At 46.6% G+C, this 24,196-nt stretch overlaps 1 protein-coding gene across 1 annotated transcript in view; it reads right to left on the reverse strand.

The window, feature by feature from the left end:
- Positions 1–19,202: 19,202 nt before the first annotated feature.
- The window catches only part of LOC139556644 (cGMP-dependent protein kinase 1-like), a 30,846-nt gene continuing 25,852 nt past the window's right edge, over positions 19,203–24,196 (reverse strand). Inside the window, exon 21 of the mRNA XM_071370848.1 lies at positions 19,203–20,463. Within this exon, the coding sequence (XP_071226949.1) occupies positions 20,377–20,463 (87 nt within the window). The 3' untranslated portion in view covers positions 19,203–20,376. The remainder of the gene's footprint in view (positions 20,464–24,196) is intronic.

A 24,196-nucleotide genomic window follows, 5' to 3' on the forward strand; every position in this document is an offset into this window, starting at 1 on the left:
TGATTCAAATGGCATTTGAGAGGGATCTTACTAACAAATTCGGTGGGGAGTGGAAAGAGAGACTGCTGAGGAGGTTCATCACAGCATCAAGGCGGCTGCAAATCTTTTGAATCTGGGTACGAACAGGCCTGGCTGGGCTTGTATTATTTTGTTATTTTCTGGCTTTTAGAAATGCGTGGTAAATGTCAGAAATAGGCGTAGACGTCATTTTCTTTTTTGCCGTTGCTGCCAAGTCTACTGCTTGATTTCTGTGATGTGATTTGAAATGTTTGGTTTATAATATAATTGGATTGTTTTTAATGTTGAGGTGCTTTGAGGGTGGGCAGACCTTGACCAATGGTTGAGTAACGATGTAGCTATAGCGTTGCCATAAACAATTCGTTGCTATGAAATACTAAGTTCTCTGTTATCATACGCAGTGTAGTACGGCACTCTTGTGGGAAGACAGCTCGGTAGCTGCATCCAAGCTGCATTGCACCGATAAGTTGTGCTAGTGCATTGTACTTTAGTTAGATCGGAAATGCATTGTATTGGCATGGGGAAGTGTTATTATGGTAATTAGCAACTGTTTTGCATTGCATTGATGGGTATTGTGCATGAAGCTGTGTAGCGTTTTTATAACATTACATTTCTCAAGACAGTTGTGAATTGTCCATGTTTGTAAAGCGGTGAGGTAGCCTGTATTCTTGCGACAAGACATCCAAGCGTGGCTGCGTATACATTGTGTGTGATTGTACAATCGATGATTATCCATCCTGTGTTATCAGCAAGCGAAAATAGTTGTGCCCCCTAATTTCTGATGCCCCCTTGCTGAGTTAATCCTGCCGCCGGGCCTGGATTTCATGGTAGGGGACAATTAACATGGTCCACACACACCCACACAGTTGTGAAGAGGGTACGACAGCGCCTCTTCCTCCTCTGGAGCCTGAAAAGTTTCGGCATGGGCCCTTAGATCCTCCAAAAAGTTATACAGCTGCACTATTGAGAGTATCTTAACTGGCTGCATCACTGCTTGATGCGACAACTGCAAGGCACCCGACCTCAAGGCGCTACAGAGGGTGGTGAGTATGGCCCAGTACATCACTGGGGCTGAGATGTCTACCATCCAAGACATTTTACCAGGCGGTGTCAGGGGAAGGCCCAAAAAATTGTCAAAGACTCCAGCCAGCCAAGCCACAAACTGTTCTCATCACAGACAACTTTAGCATTTTAGCTAACCCTTCTTCTAACCCTAACCTTAACCCTTTCCCTAACCATAACCTTAACCATTTAACCTAACTCCTAAACTTAACCCTAACCCCTAGCCTAGCTAACATTAGCCAGCTAGCTAATGTTAGCCACCCAGCTAGGATTCATATTCATAACATATCATACCTTATGCAAATTCCTAACATATGTGTTACGGATCCCTTTGGCCCTGCCGTCTAGGGGGGATGGAAACGAGACCCGTAACATATCTCATGCAAATCATAATAGTGAAAAGGAACAATAACAACAGACAACCTAAATCTACCGTCAAACACTTATGGTTTATTTGTTCAACACACAGTAAAGGGGGGGGGGGCTGAGCTGGACCCAAGGAAAGAAATAATAATATCCAAAAACCCCTAAGCTAGTCTTACTTGCTTCAATAGCCGCTAGCTAACTAACCAATAAAATACAGTGGGTGGTCCGCCCAGTTCTACGGGTAGTGTATGCCCATGGGCGACTTGTCTTGGTATCCCCTTTTCCCACCAACAAACAAATAGTCATGAACCACAACAATACATACTCACATTATTACGGACAAATGTGACATGTAGGAGCAAAAACAAAAGAGAGAAAAAAGAGCTCAATCCAAAGAGAGAGGGAGAGAGAGAGACAGAGAGAGCGAGACAGAGAGAGCGAGACAGAGAGAGCGAGAGACAGAGAGAGAGACAGAGAGAGAGAGCGAGAGACAGAGAGAGAGAGCGAGAGACAGAGAGACAGAGAGAGAGTGAGACAGAGAGAGTGAGCGAGAGAGAGAGAGAGAGAGAGAGAGAGAGAGAGAGAGAGAGAGAGAGAGAGAGAGAGAGAGAGAGAGAGAGAGAGCGAGACATAGAGAGAGAGCGAGAGAGAGAGCGAGAGACAGAGAGAGTTTGGGAAAACAACTGACTGGGTTTTTTTAAACCAAGGGAAAGGGGATATGATTGGGTAAGGGAAAAGGAGCAGGTGTGTCTTCAGTGGCGACTGATTGGCGACTGATGAGTGACACCTGTGACTAGGGCAGAAGGAGAGAAAACAAATACACACAGGATATCTATATCCGTAACAATATTAATTGTAATTTGTAACATATTATGGGTGATGGGCATCTACAAATGAATACATACCATACAAAGCTAGCTTAACATACTAAATGGAGTCTCGGATTTACGTACAGAATAACACAAAAGAGACCAGGTTGGGACCCTGAACCTCTTCTACCCACAAGCCATAAGTCTGTTAAACAGGACTGCTAAATAGCTAATCAACTGGCTACACGGACTGCCTGCATTCACCCTTTTTTGCACTAACTCTCTTGTACTGACTCTATGCACACACACTGGACTCTACCCACACACTCACACATACTTAAACTGACACCCCAACAAACATATACACTTTTTGTGCACTAACTCTACTACTCTGATTCTGTACCCACACACTCCCACGTACTTACACTGACACACCAAATCAAGTGTTATTTGTCACATACACATATTTAGCAGATGTTATTGTGTGTGTAGTGAAATGCTTGTGTTCCTAGCTCCAACAGTGCAGTAATATCTAACAATTCACAACAATACACACATCGAACAGTGAAAGAATGGAAATAAGAAATATAACGATATTAGAGCAATGTCAGAGTGGCATTGACTAAAATACAGTAGAATAGAATACAGTATATACATGAGATGAGTAAAGCAGTATGTAAACATTATTAAAGTCAGTGGTGGAAAAGGTACTCAATTGTCATACTTGAGTAAAAGTAAATATACCTTAATAGAAAATTACTCAAGTAAAAGTGAAAGTCACCCAGTAAAATACTTCTTGAGTAAAAGTCTAAAAGTATCTGGTTTTAAATGTACTTAAGTGGTGTAAAAAGTACTCAATCATCATACTTGAGTAAAAGTACAAAGTCAAATTAAATGTTACACATCAAATTCTTTATATTAAGCAGTGGTAGATGTACTTAAGTATCAGAAGGAAAAGTATGAAACGTAAGAGTCGCAAATCCAAAAAGCAAAACAGCCAGACCTTTAACTTCGTTTGAGCTTTTCTGAAAGGTAACAGTCTTACGGATGCAAGAAGATCTCAGGTATGAAAAAAAGAATGTGGAGTCTCAAGTAGGCAACACTTCAAAATACATCTCTTTCAGACAAAATTGAATTATGCCTTAATAATGAAGGAACATAGCCAGTAAACATAAGCACTTACAATCACAGTCACTTTGCTTTAGAAAAAACATTCTACAATAGAACCCTATACATAACATGTTTAAATGTTGAGCTCATCAAAAGTACATGTACAGAAATGCACACAACCTCACTGTAGGAATACAGTGGTTTGTGAAAGTATTCACCCCCATGGCATTTTTCCTGGAATTAAAATAGATTTGGGGGGGGGGGGGGGGGGGTTGTATCATTTGATTTAAACAACATGCCTACCACTTTGAAGATGCAAAAAAATAATTGGTGTGGAACAAACAAGAAATAAGGCAAAAAACTGAAAACTTTACCATGCATAACTATTCAACCCCCCAAGTCAATACTTTGTAGAACCAGATTTTGCAGCAATTACAACTGCAAGTCTCTTGGGGTATGTCTCTATTAGCTTGGCACATCTAGCCACTGGGATTTTTGCCCATTCTTCAAGGCCAAACTGCTCCAGCTCCATCAAGTTGGATGGGTTCCGCTGGTGTACAGCAATCTTCAAGTCATACCACAGATTCTCAATTGGATTGGACTTTGACAAGGCCATTCCAAAACGTTTAAATGTTTCCCCTTAAACCACTCAAGTGTTTCTTAGGGTTTGCTTAGGGTTATTGTCCTGTTGGAAGGTGAACTTCCGTCCCAGTCTCAAATCTCTGGAAGACTGAAACAGGTTTCCCTCTAGAATTTCTCTGTATTTAGCGCCAACCATCATTCCTTCAATTCTGACCAGTTTCCCAGTTCCTGCCGATGACAAACATCCCCACAGCATGATGCTGCCACCACCATACTTCACTGTGGAGACGGGGTTCTCGGGGTGATGAGAGGTGTTGGGTTTGCACCAGACATAGCATTTTCCTTTTCCTTGTCTGCATCATTTCCAATCCCCCATATATACTTTTTGGGATAAATATATATATCCATATACATACACATATGTATACATATACACATATATACATACACATTCCTATATAGACATAAATACTTTTTTAGAATATACCTTTATTATTCCCCGCAAACCCTACCACCCTTCCCCCAATTGGAGTAAAATAATAAAGAATAACACTTAGGCTTCTACCTTCAGTTTATACATCTTATACACATTTTACAGACACAATCTATTTTACAATAGTTATATTTTGTTTGTGTTTAGTCCTTCCTCTATCTCTGATGTCCATCCAGTTTGATTTCTATTTGTAACTGCTATTTTACAACATTTCTGAACCTATATACATTTTACAGACCCCGTATGTTTTACATTGGTTATCTTGTTATTAGTCCCACCTTGCAGCTCCATTCAACCCCTCCCATCTATCTCTCAACACCATCCATTTTGGATTTCTATTTGACATATTTTTTTTACAACTGTGCTGTGATGCTTCACAAAATAATTGAACCTTCCTATTCTCATAGCTTCTACAGATTGTAAATTAAAAATAAACATTTTTGCTAAAATAATTATTATATTATTGATTGATTGACAATGGCTTTTCAAATCACCCAGTATTGCTATCTGCAGCGTGAGTTCAAGGCAAATGTTGCAATTCTTCAGCCATTCCTGGACCTGTGACCAAAAACGAGCTACATACGGACAATACCAAAATAAATGATCTAATGACTCTGCCTCCTCACAGCAGAATCTGCAGAGCTGGGAAGATTGTATCCCCCATATATATAACGTTCTATTGGTTGCAAGAATTTTGTATAGTAATTTAACCTGTCTGGCTCCTGGGTTCCGCTAGCGGAACTCCTCCCACATTCCACTGAAAAGGCAGAGCGCGAAATTCAAAAAATATTTTTTTGAAATATTTTACTTTCACACATTAACAAGTCCAATACAGCAAATGAAAGATACACATCTTGTGAATCCAGCCAACATGTCCTATTTTTAAAATGTTTTACAGCGAAAACACCACGTATATTTATGTTAGCCCCCCACCAAATACAAAAAAGGACAGACATTTTTCACAGCACAGGTAGCATGCACAAAACCAACATAACTAACCAAGATCCAACCAAACTAACCAAGAAACAACTTCATCAGATAACAGTCCTATAACATGTTACACAATAAATCTATGTTTTGTTCGAAAAATGTGCATATTTGAGGTATAAATCAGTTTTACATTGCAGCTACCATCACAGCTACCGTCAAAAATAGCACCGAAGCAGCCAGAGTAATTATAGAGACCAACGTGAAATACCTAAATACTCGTCATAAAACATTTCTGAAAAATCGATGGTGTACAGCAAATTAAAGACAAACATCTTGTGAATCCAGCCAATATTTCCGATTTTTTAAGTGTTTTACAGCGAAAACACAATATAGCATTATATTAGCTTACTACAATAGCCTACCACACTACCGCATTCATTCATCAAGGCACGTTAGCGATAGCAATAGGCACGTTAGCGATAGTGAATAAACCAGCAAAATATATTAATTTTCACTAACCTTCATAAACCTTCATCAGATGACAGTCCTATAACATCAGGTTATACATACACTTATGTTTTGTTCAAAAATGTGCATATTTAGAGCTGAAATCAGTGGTTATACATTGTGCTAACGTAGCATCCTTTTCCCAGAATGTGCGGATATTTTTCTAAAACTCACCTATTCTGACCAAATAACTATTCATAAACATGACTAAAAAATACATGTTGTATAGGAAATGATAGATACACTAGTTCTTAATGCAATCGCCGTGTTAGAATTCTAAAAATAACTTCATTACGACATCCAGCTTATGTTATAGCGAGAGTGCCCAAAATCTGGGCGCAAACTACTAGTACAACATGTTCGACAGATATATGAAATAGCATCATAAAATGGGTCCTACTTTTGACGATCTTCCATCAGAATGTTGTACAAGGGGTCCTTTGTCGTGAACAATCGTTGTTTGGTTTTAGAACGTCCTCTTCTCCAGTCAATTAGCACAGAAAGCTAGCAAAGTAGCGTGAAGCTCTCCTTCCTGAACAAAGGCACACAACGCAACACGCCTAACGTCCCGAAAAAATTTCAATATTCTAATAAAACTATATTGAAAAAACATACTTTACGATGATATTGTCACATTTATCAAATAAAATCAAAGCCGGAGATATTAGTGGTCTATAACGACAGCTTTCCAGAAGGCAATCCCAGGCTCCTTCTCGCGCTTTCCAGAAAACAGGAAATGGGTGACACGTCATGCCAAGAGCTTTTATTCCACCTCAGACCAAGATAAACACTCCATTTCTTCTCTCACTGCCTATTGACATCTAGTGGAAGGTGTATGACGTGCATGTATACTTATACGTATCAAGCCCATTTATAGGCAGGCCCTAGAACAGAGCATCGTTTTCAGATTTTCCACTTCCTGATCAGGAAGTTTGCTGCCAAATGTGTAACGCTCTTCTACTTCGTCCTCCTCATCAGACGAGGAGAGGCGAGAAGGATCGGAGGACCAATTTGCAGCGTAGTAATTTAACATGGTATTTATTAAAGAATAAAGACAAATACGAACAAACACTTGAGAATTTACAAAATAATAAACGGAGTCAACAGACCTGAACAAACGAACTTACATAACACGAAGAACGCACGAACAGGAAAATAGACTACACAAAAACCGAACGAACAAAACGAAACAGTCCCGTGTGGTGCAAACAGACACAGACACGGAAGACAACCACCCACAACAAACAATGTGAAACCACCTACCTTAATATGGTTCTCAATCAGAGGAGATGAAAACCACCTGCCTCTAATTGAGAACCATATCAGGTCACCCATTAACCAACATAGAAACACATAACATAGAATGCCCACCCACACTCACGCCCTGACCGACTAACACATACAAAAACAACAGAAAACAGGTCAGGAACGTGACATAACCCCCCCCTCAAGGTGCGTACTCCGGACGCACCACCAAAAGTCTAGGGGAGGGTCTGGGTGGGCATCTGACCACGGTGGTGGCTCAGGCTCTGGGCGAGGTCCCCGCCCCACCATAGTCAATCCCAGCTTCCGTATCCCCCTCCGAATGACCACCCTCCTATTCAACCCACCTAAATTAAGGGGCAACACCGAGATAAGGGGCAACACCGAGATAAGGGGCAGAACCGGGATAAGGCGCAGCTCCGGACTGAAGGACTGCAGCTCCGGACTGAAGGACGGCAGCTCCGGACTGAGGGGCAGCACCGGGACAAGGGGCAGCACCGGGATAAGGGGCAGCACCGGGATAAGGGGCAGCTCCGGACTGAGGGACGGCAGCTCCGGACTGAGGGGCAGCTCCGGACTGAAGGACGGCAGCTCCGGACTGAGGGGCAGCTCCGGACTGAAGGACGGCAGCTCCGGACTGGCTGATGGCTCTGGCTGCTCATGGCTCGCTGACGGCTCTGGCTGCTCATGGCTCGCTGACGGCTCTGGCTGCTCATGGCTCGCTGACGGCTCTGGCTGCTCATGGCTCGCTGACGGCTCTGGCTGCTCATGGCTCGCTGACGGCTCTGGCTGCTCATGGCTCGCTGACGGCTCTGGCTGCTCATGGCTCGCTGACGGCTCTGGTTGCTCATGGCTCGCTGACGGCTCTGGCTGCTCATGGCTCGCTGACGGCTCTGGCTGCTCATGGCTGACTGGCGGCTCTGGCAGATCCTGTCTGGTTGGCGGCTCTGGCAGATCCTGTCTGGTTGGCGGCTCTGGCAGATCCTGTCTGGTTGGCGGCTCTGGCAGATCCTGTCTGGTTGGCGGCTCTGGCAGATCCTGTCTGGTTGGCGGCTCTGGCAGATCCTGTCTGGTTGGCGGCTCTGGCAGATCCTGACTGACGAATGGCTCTAGCGGCTCCTGACTGACGAACGGCTCTGACGGCTCGGGACAGACGGGCGGCTCTAATGGCTCGGGACAGACGGATGGCTCAGACGGTGCTGGGCAGACGGATGGCTCAGATGGCACTGGGTAGACGGATGGCTCAGATGGCACTGGGCAGACGGATGGCTCAGATGGCACTGGGCAGACGGATGGCTCAGATGGCGCTTGGCAGACGGATGGCTCAGATGGCGCTTGGCAGACGGATGGCTCAGATGGCACTGGGCAGACGGATGGCTCAGATGGCACTGGGCAGACGGATGGCTCAGATGGCGCTTTGCAGACGGGCAGCTCTGGCCACGGTACCGGGCTAAGGACACGCACCTTCAAGCTAGTGCGGGGAGCAGGAACAGGGCACACTGACTTCTCGAAGCGCACTATAGGCCTGGTGCGTGGTGCCGGAACTGGTGGTACCGGACTGGAGACACGCACCTCAGGGCGAGTGCGGGGAGAAGGAACAGTGCGTACAGGGCTCTGGAGACGCACAGGAGGCTTGGTGCGTGGTGCCGGAACTGGTGGTACCGGGCTGGAGACACGCACCATAGGGCTAGTGCGTGGAGGAGGAACATGGCTCTGGAGACGCACTGGAAGCCTGGTGCGTGGAGTAGGCACTGGTGGTACTGGGCTGGGGCGGGAAGGTGGCGCCGGATATACCGGACCGTGCAGGCGTACTGGCTCCCTTGAGCACCGAGCCTGCCCAACCTTACCTGGTTGAATGCTCCCCGTCGCCCGCCCAGTGCGGGGAGGTGGAATAACCCGCACCGGGCTATGTAGGCGTACAGGAGACACCGTGCGCTCCACTGCGTAACACGGTGTCTGCCCGTACTCCCGCTCTCCACGGTAAGCCTGGGAAGTGGGCGCAGGTCTCCTACCTGCCCTCGCCACACTTCCCTTTAGACCCCCCCCCCCCCCCAAGAAATGTTTGGGGTTTCTTCACGGGCTTCCAGCCACGTCTCCGTGCTGCCTCCTCATACCACCGATCTTGGGCTCTCGCTGCCTCCATCTCCTCACGAGCGCGGCGATATTCCCCAATGTGAGCCCAGTGTCCTTTTCCCTCCATTATTTCCTCCCATGTCCAGGATTCCTGTGTAGTGGGCCACTGCTCGTACTCACGCTGCTTGGTCCGTATTTGGTGGGTGGTTCTGTAACGCTCTTCTACTTCGTCCTCCTCATCAGACGAGGAGAGGCGAGAAGGATCGGAGGACCAATTTGCAGCGTAGTAATTTGACATTATATTTATTAATGTGACCCTTAACCATAAACACCTGTTCTCTGTCCAGCAAGTGGTCTCTGCAATCAAATGCTAGAATTTTCTCCATCTCCTCCTGATTTCAAAACTCAGTCCTCCAGAAAGTGGAGAACAACACTTTTTCAGTTCTACTTCATGATATCTTTAAAATAAAGCTGCGTTAGAAAGGATTACCTAGATATACTGACCAGCTCATGTTCAAATCAAATCAAATTTTATTTGTCACATACACATGGTTAGCAGATGTTAATGCGAGTGTAGCGAAATGCTTGTGCTTCTAGTTCCGACAATGCAGTAATAACCAACAAGTACTCTAACCTAACAATTCCACAACTACTGTAACGATCTGAGTGTCGGGAGGTGCGAAGTCAGACGCAGGAACAGCAGAGCTTCAATATGTTGAGTCTTTTAATACTCAACTTGCAAACACAATGTCCAACACGGACGTACTGGGTGTCACACACAACGGTCCAACGACACGATAAACAAACCCAGTCCACAATAATAACATCCACTCCCGAAATCCAAAAGCCACAATGAAACAATCCCGCACAAAGAAGCGTCCGGGCTGGCTGACTAATAAAGCCACACTAATTAACAATTAACTGAACACAGGTGATACAAATAAACACATAAGGAGGGGGAGGAAAAAGAGTCAGTGGCAGCTAGTAGGCCGGTGACGACGACCGCCGAGCACCACCCGAACGGGAAGGAGAGCCTGCCTCGGTTGAAGTCGTGACAGTACCCCCCCTCTGACGCGCGGCTCCCGCAGCGCGCCGACACCGGCCTCGAGGTCGACCCGGAGGACGAGGCGCGGGGCGATCCGGATGGAGGCGATGGAAATCCCTTAACATAGATGGATCCAAAATGTCCTCCACCGGTACCCAGCACCTCTCCTCCGGACCGTACCCCTCCCAGTCCACGAGGTACTGCAGGCCCCTCACCCGGCGTCTCGAGTCCAGAATGGCCCGTATCGTGTACGCCGGGGACCCCTCGATGTCCAGAGGGGGGGGAGGGACCTCCGGCACCTCACCGTCCTGCAGGGGACCAGCTACCACCGGCCTGAGGAGAGACACATGAAACGAGGGGTTAATACGATAATAGGAAGGGAGTTTTAATCGATAACACACCTCGTTTATTCTCCTCAGGACTTTGAAGGGCCCTACACACTGCGGCCTCAGCTTCCGGCAGGGCAAGCGGAGGGGTAGGTTTCGGGTCGAGAGCCAGACCCTTTCCCCCGGTACAAACACGGGAGCCTCACTGCGGTGGCGGTCAGCGCTCCTCTTCTGCCTCCTAGTGGCTTGTTGAAGGGACTCCTGGACGGCCCTCCAGGTCTCCTTGGAGCGCTGTACCCACTCCTCCACCGCAGGAGCATCAGTCTGGCTCGGATGCCATGGTGCCAGGACCGGCTGGTACCCCAACACACACTGAAAGGGGTACACATTAGTAGAGGAGTGGCGTAGTGAGTTCTGGGCCATCTCGGCCCAGGGAATGTATCTCGCCCACTCCCCTGGCCGGTCCTGGCAATAGGACCGCAGAAACCTACCCACCTCCTGGTTCACTCTCTCCACCTGCCCATTACTCTCGGGGTGAAAACCGGAAGTCAAGCTGACCGTGACCCCCAGACGCTCCATGAACGCCCTCCATACTCGGGACGTGAACTGGGGGCCCCGATCAGAAACGATGTCCTCCGGCACCCCGTAGTGCCGGAAGACGTGAGTGAATAAGGCTTCCGCAGTCTGTAGGGCAGTAGGGATACCGGGCAACGGGAGGAGACGGCAGGACTTAGAAAACCGATCCACAATTACCAGAACCGTAGTGTTTCCCTGAGAAGGGGGAAGATCGGTCAGGAAGTCCACGGACAGATGAGACCATGGCCGTTGTGGAACGGGGAGGGGTTGCAACTTCCCTCTAGGAAGGTGCCTAGGAGCCTTACTCTGAGCGCATACCGAACAGGAGGAGACATAAACCCTAACGTCCCGAGCTAAGGTAGGCCACCAATACCTTCCCCGAAGGCTCCCCACTGTCCTCGTCACCCCAGGGTGACCCGAGGAGGGTAGGACATGAGCCCACCGAATCAGTCGGTCCCGAACACCAAGCGGTACGTACTTACGGCCCGCCGGGCACTGAGGAGGCGCGGGTTCCGCCCGTAACGCCCGCTCGATGTCCGAGTCCACCTCCCATACCACTGGCGCTATCAGCCTCGAGGCGGGGATGATGGGAGTGGGCTCGGTGGTCCTATCCTCCGTGTCGTAAAGGCGAGACAGTGCGTCAGCCTTTACGTTTTGGGAACCGGGTCTGTAGGACAACGTGAACCTAAACCGGGTGAAAAACATGGCCCACCTTGCCTGACGCGGGTTCAGTCTCCGAGCTGCCCGAATATACTCCAGATTCTGGTGGTCGGTCCAGATGAGAAAAGGGTGCTTAGCCCCCTCAAGCCAGTGTCTCCACACCTTCAGAGCCCTGACCACCGCTAACAACTCCCGATCCCCCACATCATAGTTACGCTCCGCTGCACTGAGCTTACTAGAGAAGAAAGCGCAGGGGCGGAGTTTTGGTGGCGTACCCGAGCGCTGTGATAGCACGGCACCCACCCCAGCCTCGGACGCGTCCACCTCCACTATGAATGCTAAAGAGGGATCCGGGTGCGCCAACACGGGAGCATCCGTGAACAGAGCCTTCAACCTGTTGAAAGCTCCGTCCGCCGCCGCTGACCACCGCAACCGCACCGGGCCCCCCTTTAGCAGTGAGGTAATGGGAGCCGCTACCTGACCAAAACCCCGGATAAATCTCCGGTAGTAGTTGGCAAAACCCAAAAACCGCTGCACCTCTTTCACCGTGGTTGGAGTCGGCCAATTACGCACGGCCTTTATGCGGTCACTCTCCACCACCACCCCCGAGGTGGAAATGCGATAACCCAGGAAGGAGACGGCTTATTTGGAGAACACACACTTCTCAGCCTTGACGTATAGGTCATGCTCCAGCAGTCTGCCAAGCACTTTGCGCACCAGAGATACATGCGCGGCTTGAGTAGTTGAGTAGATCAGAATGTCATCGATATACACAACTACCCCCTGCACGTGCAGGTCCCTGAGAATGTCGTCTACAAAGGATTGGAAAACAGCTGGAGCATTCTTTAACCCATACGGCATGACGCAGTACTCATAGTGGCCCGATGTGGTACTAAATGCGGTTTTCCACTCGTCTCCTTTCCGAATACGCACCAGACTGTACGCGCTCCTGAGGTCCAGTTTTGTAAAGAACTGCGCTCCGTGAAATGATTCCACCGCCGAAGCGATTAGAGGTAGTGGGTAACTAAACCCCACTGTGATGGCATTTAGACCTCTATAATCAATACACGGACGCAAACCTCCCTCCTTCTTCTTCACAAAAAAGAAACTCGAGGAGACGGGTGAGATGGAGGGCCGAATGTACCCCTGTCCCAGAGACTCCGCGACATATGTCTCCATAGCCAACGTCTCCTCTTGGGACAAAGGGTACACGTGACTCTTGGGAAGCGCAGCGTTAACCTGGAGATCTATCGCACAATCCCTACCCGGTCGATGTGGTGGTAATTTCGTCGCTTTCTTTTTACAGAAAGCGATTGCCAAATCGGCATACTCGGGGGGAATGCGCACCGTGGAACCCTGGTCTGGACTCTCCACCGACGTGGCACCAATGGAAACTCCCAAACACCTTCCAGAACACTCCTCTGACCACCCCTGGAGAACCCCCTGTCTCCACGAAATACTGGGATTGTGCCGGGCCAACCAGGGAATACCCAGCACCACTGGAAACGCAGGCGAATCAATAATAAAGAGACTGATACGTTCCCTATGATTCCCCTGCGTCACCATGTCCAGGGGAACTGTGGCCTCCCTGACCACCCCTGACCCTAATGGCCGGCTATCTAGGGAGTGCACGGGAAAGGGAGAATCTATCGGCACGAGCGGAACGCCCAACTCTCGGGCGAGTCCGCGATCCATAAAGTTCCCAGCTGCACCTGAATCGACTAGTGCCCTATGCTGGGAAGAGGGGGAAAAATCAAGGAAAAAAATTGAGACAAACATGTGACCGACAGGGGGTTCTGAGTGAGTTTGGTGCTGACTCACCTGGGGTGATCGAGAAGCGTTCCGCCTGACATCTCGACTCCCAGACAGACACCCCCAGCACCGATCGGCCGTGTGTCCTCTCCGACCACAGCTGGTGCAGGGGAGGCCTCCTCCTCCGATACCCCTAGGCGCGGCCCCTCCCAACTCCATCGGGATGGGAGCCGGGGCGCTGGGTGGTGGAACGCACAGGACCCTCTCCGAACGCCCGCGGGCAGCCAGCAGATTGTCCAGTCGGATGGACATGTCGATAAGCTCATCCAAAGACAGAGCAATGTCCCGACACGCTAGCTCCCTGCGGACGTCCTCCCGGAGACTACACCGGTAGTGGTCAATAAGGGCCCTGTCGTTCCACCCTGATCCCGCGGCCAAGGTCCGGAACTCCAGCGCGAAATCCTGTGCGCTCCTCCTCTCCTGCCTGAGATGAAATAGTCTCTCACCCGCCGCTCGGCCCTCTGGGGGGTGGTCAAACACGGCACGAAAACGACGGGTAAACTCCGGGTAGTGCGCCTTCGCTGAGTCCGGGCCATTCCAGACTGCGTTGGCCCACTCCAGAGCATGACCCGTTAGGCAGGAGACGAGGACACTCACCCTCTCCGCTCCCGAGGGAGTGGGGCGAACAGTGGCCAGGTATAGCTCCAGCTGGAGTAAGAACCCCTGGCACCCTGCCGCCGCTCCATCATAATCCCTCGGGAGCGTAAGACGGAGCGCGCTGGAGCCGGGGGATGGAGAGTCCTGAGGAAGGGGAGCCGAAGGTGGAGAGAGGAGCCCACTCCTCTCCCATCGCTCCATTCTCTCCATCATCTGGTCCATGGCTGATCCGATCCGATGGAGGACGGTGGTGTGGTGGAGAACCCGTTCCTCCATCGATGGGAGAGGGTTGGCTGCTGCTCCTGCTGACTCCATTTTCTGGTGCGGGATTCTGTAACGATCTGAGTGTCGGGAGGTGCGAAGTCAGACGCAGGAACAGCAGAGCTTCAATATGTTGAGTCTTTTAATACTCAACTTGCAAACACAATGTCCAACACGGACGTACTGGGTGTCACACACAACGGTCCAACGACACGATAAACAAACCCAGTCCACAATAATAACATCCACTCCCGAAATCCAAAAGCCACAATGAAACAATCCCGCACAAAGAAGCGTCCGGGCTGGCTGACTAATAAAGCCACACTAATTAACAATTAACTGAACACAGGTGATACAAATAAACACATAAGGAGGGGGAGGAAAAAGAGTCAGTGGCAGCTAGTAGGCCGGTGACGACGACCGCCGAGCACCACCCGAACGGGAAGGAGAGCCTGCCTCGGTTGAAGTCGTGACAACTACTACCTTATACACACAAGTGTAAAGGGATAAAGAATATGTACATAAAGATATATGAATGAGTGATGGTACAGAACGGCATAGGCAAGATGCAGTAGATGGTATAGAGTACAGTATATACATATGAGATGAGTAATGTAGGGTATGTAAACATAAAGTGGCATAGTTTAAAGTGGCTAGTGATACATGTATTACATAAAGATGGCAAGATGCAGTAGATGATATAGAGTACAGTATATACATATACATATGAGATGAGTAATGTAGGGTATGTAAACATTATATTAAGTGGCATTGTTTAAAGTGGCTAGTGGTACATTTTTAAATAATTTCCATCAATTCCCATTATTAAAGTGGCTGGAGTTGAGTCAGTATGTTGGCAGCAGCCTCTGTGTTAGCGATGGCTGTTTAACAGTCTGATGCCCTTGAGTTAGAAGCTGTTTTTCAGTCTCTCGGTCCCAGCTTTGATGCACCTGTACTGACCTCGCCTTCTGGATGATAGCAGGGTGAACAGGCAGTGGCTCAGGTCGTTGTTGTCCTTTATGATCTTTTTGGCAATCCTGTGACATCGGGTGCTGTAGGTGTCCTGGAAGGCAGCTAGTTTGCCCCCGGTGATGCGTTGTGCAGACCGCACCACCCTCTGGAGAGCCTGGAATGTCTTAAGAACAAGAATGTTAAAGTCCTTGAGTCGCCCAGCAAAAGCCCAGATTTGAATCCCTTTGGAAAATCTGTGGAAAGACTTGAAGATTGCTGTTCACCACCGCTCCCGATTTAACGTTAAGGTAGATCGGGAGTGGTGGTGAACAGCAATCTTCAAGTCTTTCCACAAAAGAAAAAAACTGCAAGGAGTAATTGGAGAAAATCCCCAAATCCAGATGTGCAAAGCTCATACAGACATACCTAAAATGACTCAAAGCTGTAATCAGCTCCAAAGGTGCTTCTAAAAGTATTGACAAAGGGGTGTAAACAATTATGTAAATAAAAGATTTCTGTATTTCATTTTCCAAAAATGTGCAAACATGTTTCACTTTGTCATTATAGGGTATTGTGTGTTGACGGGTGAGAGACAAAAATCTATTTAATCCATTTTGAATGCAGGCTGTAACACAACAAAATGTGGAATTAAGTCAAGTGGTATGAATACATTCTGAATGCGCTGTATTTATTTATTTATTTAACCTTTATTTATATATGCATAGTCACTTTAACTATACATTCATGTACATACTACCTCAATTGGGCCGACCAACCGGTGCTCCCGCACATTGGCTAACCGGGCTATCTGCATTGTGTTCCGCCACCCACCACCCGCCAAACCCTCTACGCTACTGCTACTCTCTTTTCATCATATATGCATCGTCACTTTAACCATATCTACATGTACATACTACCTCAATCAGCCTGACTAACCGGTGTCTGTATGTAGCCTCGCTAATTTTATAGCCTCGCTACTGTATATAGCCTGTCTTTTTACTGTTGTTTTATTTCTTTACTTACCTATTGTTCACCTAACACCTTTTTTGCACTGTTGGTTAGGGCTTGTAAGTAAGCATTTCACTGTAGGGTCTACACCTGTTGTATTCGGCGCACGTGACAAATACACTTTGATTTGATTTAACCAGGTGAGTCTTAAGAACAAATTGTTATTTGTACTAAATAAAAAAATAAACGCAACATGCAACAATTTCAAAGGTTTTACTGAGTTACAGTTCATATAAGGAAATCAGTCAATTGAAATGAATTCATTAGGCCCTAATCTATGGATTTCACGTGACTGTGAATACAGATATGCATCTGTTGGTCACAGATACCTTAAAAAAAGGGTAGTGGCGTGGATCAGAAAACCCGTCAGTATCTGGTGTGACCAACATTTGCCTCAGGCAGTGCGACACATCTCCTTTGCATAGAGTTGATCAGGCTATTGATTGTGGCCTGTGGAATGTTGTCCCACTCTTCTTCAATGGCTATGCAAAGTTGCTGGATATTGGTGGGAACTGGAACACGCTGCCATACACGTCGATCCAGAGCATCCCAAACATGCTCAATGGCTGACATGTCTGGTGAGTATGCAGGCCATGGAAGAACTGGGACACTTTCAGCTTTCAGGAATTGTGTAAAGATCCTTGCGACATGGGACTGTGTATTATCATGCTGAAATATGAGATGATTGAGGCGAATGAATGGCTAGACAATGGGCCTCAGGATCTCATCACGGTATCTAGTATAGCCCAGATCTTTGTGGGCTATACTCGGCCTTGTCTCAGGATTGTAAGTTGGTGGTTGAAGATATCCCTCTAGTGGTGTGGGGGCTGTGCTTTGGCAAAGTGGGTGGGGTTATATCCTTCCTGTTTGGCCCTGTCCGGGGGTTTCTTCTGATGGGGCCACAGTGTCTCCTGACCCCTCCTGTCTCAGCCTCCAGTATTTATGCTGCAGTAGTTTATGTGTCGGGGGGCTAGGGTCAGTTGGTTATACCTGGAGTACTTCTCCTATCTTATCCAGTGTCAAATCAAATCAAATCAAATCAAGTTTATTTTATATAGCCCTTCGTACATCAGGTAATATCTCGAAGTGCTGTACAGACACCGAGCCTAAAACCCCAAACAGCAAGCAATGCAGGTGTAGAAGCACGGTGGCTAGGAAAAACTCCCTAGAAAGGCCAAAACCTAGGAAGAAACCTAGAGAGGAACCAGGCTGTCCTGTGTGAATTTAAGTATGCTCTCTCTAATTCTCTCATTCTCTCTTTCTTTCTCTCTCTCGGAGAACCTGAGCCCTAGGACCATACGTCACGGCAAACCGGGCATGATGACTCCTTGCTGTCCCCAGTCCGCCTGGCCTTGCTGCTATTCCAGTTTCAGCTGTTCTGCCTGCGGTTATGGAACCCCTACCTGTCCCAGACCTGCTGTTTTCAACTCTTAATGATCGGCTATGAAAAGCCAACTGATATTTATTCCTGATTATTATTTGACCATGCTTGTCATTTATGAACATTTTGAAAATCTTGGCTCTCTCTAATTCTCTCCTTCTCTCTTTCTTTCTCTCTCTCGGAGGACCTGAGCCCTAGGACCATACGTCACGGCAAACCGGGCATGATGACTCCTTGCTGTCCCCAGTCCGCCTGGCCTTGCTGCTATTCCAGTTTCAGCTGTTCTGCCTGCGGTTATGGAACCCCTACCTGTCCCAGACCTGCTGTTTTCAACTCTTAATGATCGGCTATGAAAAGCCAACTGATATTTATTCCTGATTATTATTTGACCATGCTTGTCATTTATGAACATTTTGAAAATCTTGGCTCTCTCTAATTCTCTCTTTCTTTCTATCTCTCGGAGGACCTGAGCCCTAGGACCATACGTCAGGACTACCGGGCATGATGACTCCTTGCTGTCCCCAGTCCGCCTGGCCTTGCTGCTATTCCAGTTTCAGCTGTTCTGCCTGCGGTTATGGAACCGCCACCTGTCCCAGACCTGCTATTTTCAACTCTTAATGATCGGCTATGAAAAGCCAACTGAAAATTATTCATGATTATTATTTGACCATGCTTGTCACTTATGAATATTTTGAACATCTTGGCATAGTTCTGTTATAATCTCCACCCGGCACAGCCAGAAGAGGACTGGCCACCCCTCATAGCCTGGTTCCTCTCTAGGTTTCTTCCTAGGTTTTGGCCTTTCTAGGGAGTTTTTCCTAGCCAGTTTCTTCCTAGGTTTTGGCCTTTCTAGGGAGTTTTTCCGTGCTTCTAAACCTGCATTGCTTGCTGTTTGGGGTTTTAGGCTGGGTTTCTGTACAGCACTTCGAGATATTAGCTGATGTACGAAGGGCTATATAAAATAAACTTGATTTATCTCTGTGCATTCAAATTGCCATCAACAAACCGCTCGCCCACACGACGCCATACACGTGGTCTGTGGTTGTGAGGCCGGTTGGACATACTGCCATATTCTCTAAAACAACATTGGAGGCAGCTTAAGGTAGACAAATTAACATTCAATTCTCTGGCAACAGCTCTGGTAGAATTCCTGCAGTCAGCATGCCAATTACACTCTCCCTCAAAACTTGAGACATCTGTAGCATTGTGTTCTGTGACAACACTGCACATTTTAGAATTTTATTGTCCCCAGCACAAGGTGCACCTTTGTAATGATCATGCTGTTTAATTAGCTTCTTGATGTGCCACACTTGTCAGGTGGATGGATTTTCTTGGCAAAGGAGAAATACTCACTAATAGGGATGTAAACAAATTTGTGTGTATGGAACATTTCTGGGATCTTTTATTTCAGTTCATGAAACATGAAACCAACACTGTTTCGTTTATATTTTTGTTCAGTTTACAAAGATGGCCTGGCAGATATACACAAATGAAAAACAGTAGTAACAAACACTGGAAGCTGTCCTTGGCAGCATATAAAAAATATTATTCATCATAATAGTATTGTCAATGGCAATTTGTACGCCCCTTGGATCAACATGTTGATCAATCATCCAGTTCCTTTTTAATCCAATATAAATCAGATGTACTTCAGACCACCATCACAGATTAGGCATATTGATTTGTTGTTTTGTTATTCCCTCCTGATAAGAGTTGTTTGTCCTTAGAGGTCTGATGACTTGATCGATTCATCACAGTCAAGTAAAATAGCTTAAGTCAAGCTAACAGACACTGAGGAAGTGTGTAATGATGTTCAAATACTACATAGTACTTGACTTCATACAAAACCTGTGCTCAGTACCAAACTACAGTATAGGATTCCATTTAGAACAGACTCTGCATTCCTGTTCAGCCTCCACCCCCCCAGTGTTGACATGTACTAAAGCACCTTTTCTCCTCTATGTATACATTTAAGGGTCATTGACGTATACATTTATTTTAAAGTGAAACACATACATTGAGTATTCTATACAGACAGTATATGTTACAAGGAATAGAGACTAGCAATAATGCCATCCTAAATTACAAAGTACAATGAGGGTCAATGGTAAAACCATATCTTTGTCCAGCATGGGACATTGCATCCAACATTTTTTATTAATTAAATCATTATTTTGGGCACAACACACACATACAGCTTTCAATGAGCACACGTGTCAAGTTACACAGGTGTGTGTGTGTAGGAGAGTCTGTTTATATTCACACGTTTCCTTCATGCCTCTCTGTGTTGTACAGTATCTCTTACTTTATTAAAGTGCCAGAGCAGCCAACAGAGGATTCTGTGAAGCCAGCATGGAGAAATCAGAGCCTTAGTAAAAAGTAGTCAGAATCTGACCATGTGTATTAATGGCTTTGGGCATAGTCTCATCCCTACCCCTACATTGCTTTCAGAGTCTTAAAGGTAAGGGATAAACCAAGGTCACCAAGAAGTAGTCTGATCTGGATAAATCTATCAGTGAACCCGTGACCTCTGACTCTGGTTCAAGTCAGAGGTTTCTGTCCCAGCCGGAGAACTCCTCATCAGCCAGAGCCTGGTCGAACGGGAAGCGATCAAAGTTGATGTAGCACGGACCCTGAAGGAAAAGAGGGGGGGAAGGGGAGCTCATATCATTGGTTGCCTGGGAATGACGGTCACACTGGATATGACAGTTAATACTTAAGGACAAAACACATTTACTGAGGTCCAAAATAGGGGAAGGTTATCAAACATATTTTTTTTGCTTTGGGGAGTTTTTTTTTATTGTTTTTATTGGGCACAGGGGAGGGTAGTGTGTGTTTTCCCTGGTTTACATTAGCTCTTTTGCGGATTTCTTATATAATTTCTTCCATCCTAGCCAAATTTCCTCATCTGCTTGCATATATTAACATGCACTATGCTTTTCCACGCGTTAACTTTTACTATACCATAATATTGTCAACCAGTCTAACTGTCTATCCTGCCCTCTATCCACCATTCATAGTGTCACACCCTTGTCTCCAACCCCTCCAGGTGTCACCTATCTTCCCCATTACTTCCCCAAGCCTACCAGCAGTTTTACCCTTGCTCCTGTCTTTTTCTAGTTTTCACGGTTTTGACCATTCTGCCTGCCCTGACCCTGAGGCTGCCTGCCATTCTGTACCTTGTCACACCACCCTGGATTATTGACCTCTGCCTGCCCTGACCCCGAGACTGCCTGTCGTTCTGTACCTTTTGGACTCTGATCTGAATTACTGACCTCTGTCTGCCCTTGACCTGTCATTTTGACAGCCCCCTGTCCTATTAATAAACTTTTGTTACTTCGACACTGTCTGCATCTGGGTCTTCTCCTGGAACGTGACACATAGTGACAATAGTGGTAGGTGGATCATCTGTCCATATCTGCGGTAGGCTAACTAGCGATCATACCACGCATAAAAGCATTCAAAGCTGCATCAATTATCATTATGAATCCACAAGAACAAATAGGAATAGCTGATATGCACCTGAGAGGCCAGGTGCATCATTGTGCATAAAAGAACAGTGAAGACATGAGACATGCGGCTCAAAAAGCTCCCCTATTGATCTTGTTTAGGGCCAGTACAATTATCCTGCCTAGACTAGCCTTCCACACCAAAATTCAATGAATAATTGCATTATTGTTTTCAAGTGAGTACAAAATTCTACTCTTGGTTGCAGTAAAAATGCCATTTGAATAACGATGCAAAAGCCATGTGATTCGAATATTTCATTACATTTACATTATTCTAATTCTCCCATCTCTCTCTCTCTCTCTCTCTCCCAGGGGACCTGAGCCCTAGCACCATGGCCTGATGACTCCTGGCTGTCCCCGTCCTCAGTCTAACTGGTCCACCTGGTCGTGCTGCTGATCCAGTTTCTGCACTTCTGCCAGTGGCTATGGAACCCTGACCTGTTTCTCTCTAGGTTCCTTCCTAGGTTGCTGCCTTTCTAGTAAATGTTTTCTAGCCACCGTTCTCCTACATCTGCATTGCTTGCTCTTTGTGGTTTCAGTCTGGGTTTCTGTATAAGCACAACTGCTGCTGATGTAAAAAGGGATTTAAAAATGCATTGATTGATTCACCAACAGCACCAAACATCTAAAGAATAAAATACAGACCAGCCAAAACAAGTCATAAGGAAGTTGGGCACATTTTTGTCTGTATATCTGTAATGTGTCTGTATGTCATTGTATATTTATGTAAAAAATATGGACCACAATGGACATAAGTCCCTGAATTTATTGTGCAATCCCAGTCCCTTCTAAACATCTTTGTAATGTGTGTATATGTATTGTTTTTAGGACAAATATAATCTATCAATCCAAACTGTTCAACGGCCATTTGATGAATGGAAAGAGACATCTGTTACAAAATAGCAAAAAGTTTAATGACATTCAGAGATTGTCAAGCCAAGTCTTGGATACTAGGTAGGCCTACAAGGTAAGGAGGGAAGTATTTTCTGTTTGTCGAGATTTACATAGTCTATTTCAAATCAAATCAGATTTTATTTGTCACATACACATGGTTAGCAGATGTTAATGTGAGTGTCGCAAAATGCTTGTGCTTCTAGCTCCGACAGTGCAGTAATATCTAACAAGTAATCTAACTATTCCCCAACAACAACCTAATACACACATCTAAAGGGGTGAATGAGAATATGAACATATATGGATAAGCGATGGCCGATTGGCATAGACAAGGTGCAATAGATGGTATAAAATACGGTATATACATGTGATATGAGTAATGTAAGATATGTAAACATTATTAAAGTGCCATTATTTAGAGTGGCATTGTATAAAGTGACTAGCGATCCATTTATTAAAGTGGTCAGTGTTTGGGTCACAATGTAGGAAGCAGCCTCTCTGAGTAAGTGAATGCTGTTTAGCAGTCTGATGGCCTTGAGATAGAAGCTGTTATTCAGTCTCTCGGTCCCAGCTTTGATGCACCTGAACTGACCTAGCCTTCTGGATGATAGCGGTGTGAACAGGCAGTGGCTCAGGTGGTTGATGTCCTTGATGATCTTTTTGGCCTTCCTGTGACATCGGGTGCTGTAGGTGTCATGGAGGGCAGGTAGTTTGCCCCCGGTGATGCGTTGTGCAGACTGCACCACCCTCTGGAGAGCTTTGCGGTTGAGGGCGGTGCAGTTGCCATACCAGGCTGTATTACAGCCCGACAGGATGCTCTCGATTGTGCATCTGTAAAAGTTGGCAGGGTTTTGGGGGACAGCGAAGGTTGAAGAGGTGCAGTGGCGCCTTCTTCACCACACTGTATGTGTGGGTGGACCATTTCAGTTTGTCTGTGATGTGTACATTTATGAACTTAAAACTTTCCACCTTCTCCACTGATGTCCCTTTGATGTGGATAGGAAGGGTGCTCCCTCTGCTGTTTTCTGAAGTCCACGATTGATTTGAATGTTTTACTCACATCAGCCATGGAGAAGGAGAGGTGGGGGCGCAGTCCTTGTTAGCGGGCCACGACAGTGGCACTGTATTATCCTCAAAGTGAGCAAAGAAGGTGTTTAGTTTGTCTGGAAGTGTGACGTTGGTGTCCGTGACGTGGCTGGTTTTCATATGTCTCGTGTCCGAGCAGTTGAATTGCGACTCCACCTTGTTCCTGTACTGGCATTTCGCTTGTTTGATTGCCTTGCATAGGGAATAACTACACTGTTTATATTTAGTCATATTTCCAGACCTCTTTCCATGGTTAAAAGCGCTGGATCGCGCTTTCAGTTTTGAGCGAATGCTGCCGTCCATCCACGGTTTCTGGTTAGGGTAGGTGTTAATAGTCACAGTGGTTACAACATCTCCAATGCACTTCCTTATAAACGCACCCACCGAGTCAGCGTATAGGTCGATGGAAAAGCATGGTGGCGGAACCGATTCCGAACAACATATCCCGAGAGAGCCATTTTTCCGTGAAGCAGAGAATGTTACAATCTCTGATATCTCTCTGGAAGGCAACCCTTGCTCGACTTTATTGTGGTGTTGAAATCGCAAACCAATATTAAAGTGCTCGAAGACGGTATGCTTAGTTTATTGTTTGTGCATTGGCACAGAAATCTGTTGGTGAAAAATGCATTGCATATATTTTATATAATTATAAACATGGCATCAAAATCATTGTCTGCTGTCGGCTCTGATCAATCAATCAATCAAATGTATTTATAAAGCCCTTTTTACATCAGCCGATGTCACAAAGTGCTATACAGAAACCCAGCCTAAAACCCCAAAAGGCAGATGTAGAAGCACGGTGGCTAGGAAAAACTCCCTAGAAAGGCAGGAACCTAGGAAGAAACCTAGAGAGGAACCAGGCTCTGAGGGGTGGCCA

The sequence above is a fragment of the Salvelinus alpinus genome, chromosome 27, assembly GCF_045679555.1.
Source record: "Salvelinus alpinus chromosome 27, SLU_Salpinus.1, whole genome shotgun sequence".
Lineage (NCBI taxonomy): Eukaryota > Metazoa > Chordata > Actinopteri > Salmoniformes > Salmonidae > Salvelinus > Salvelinus alpinus.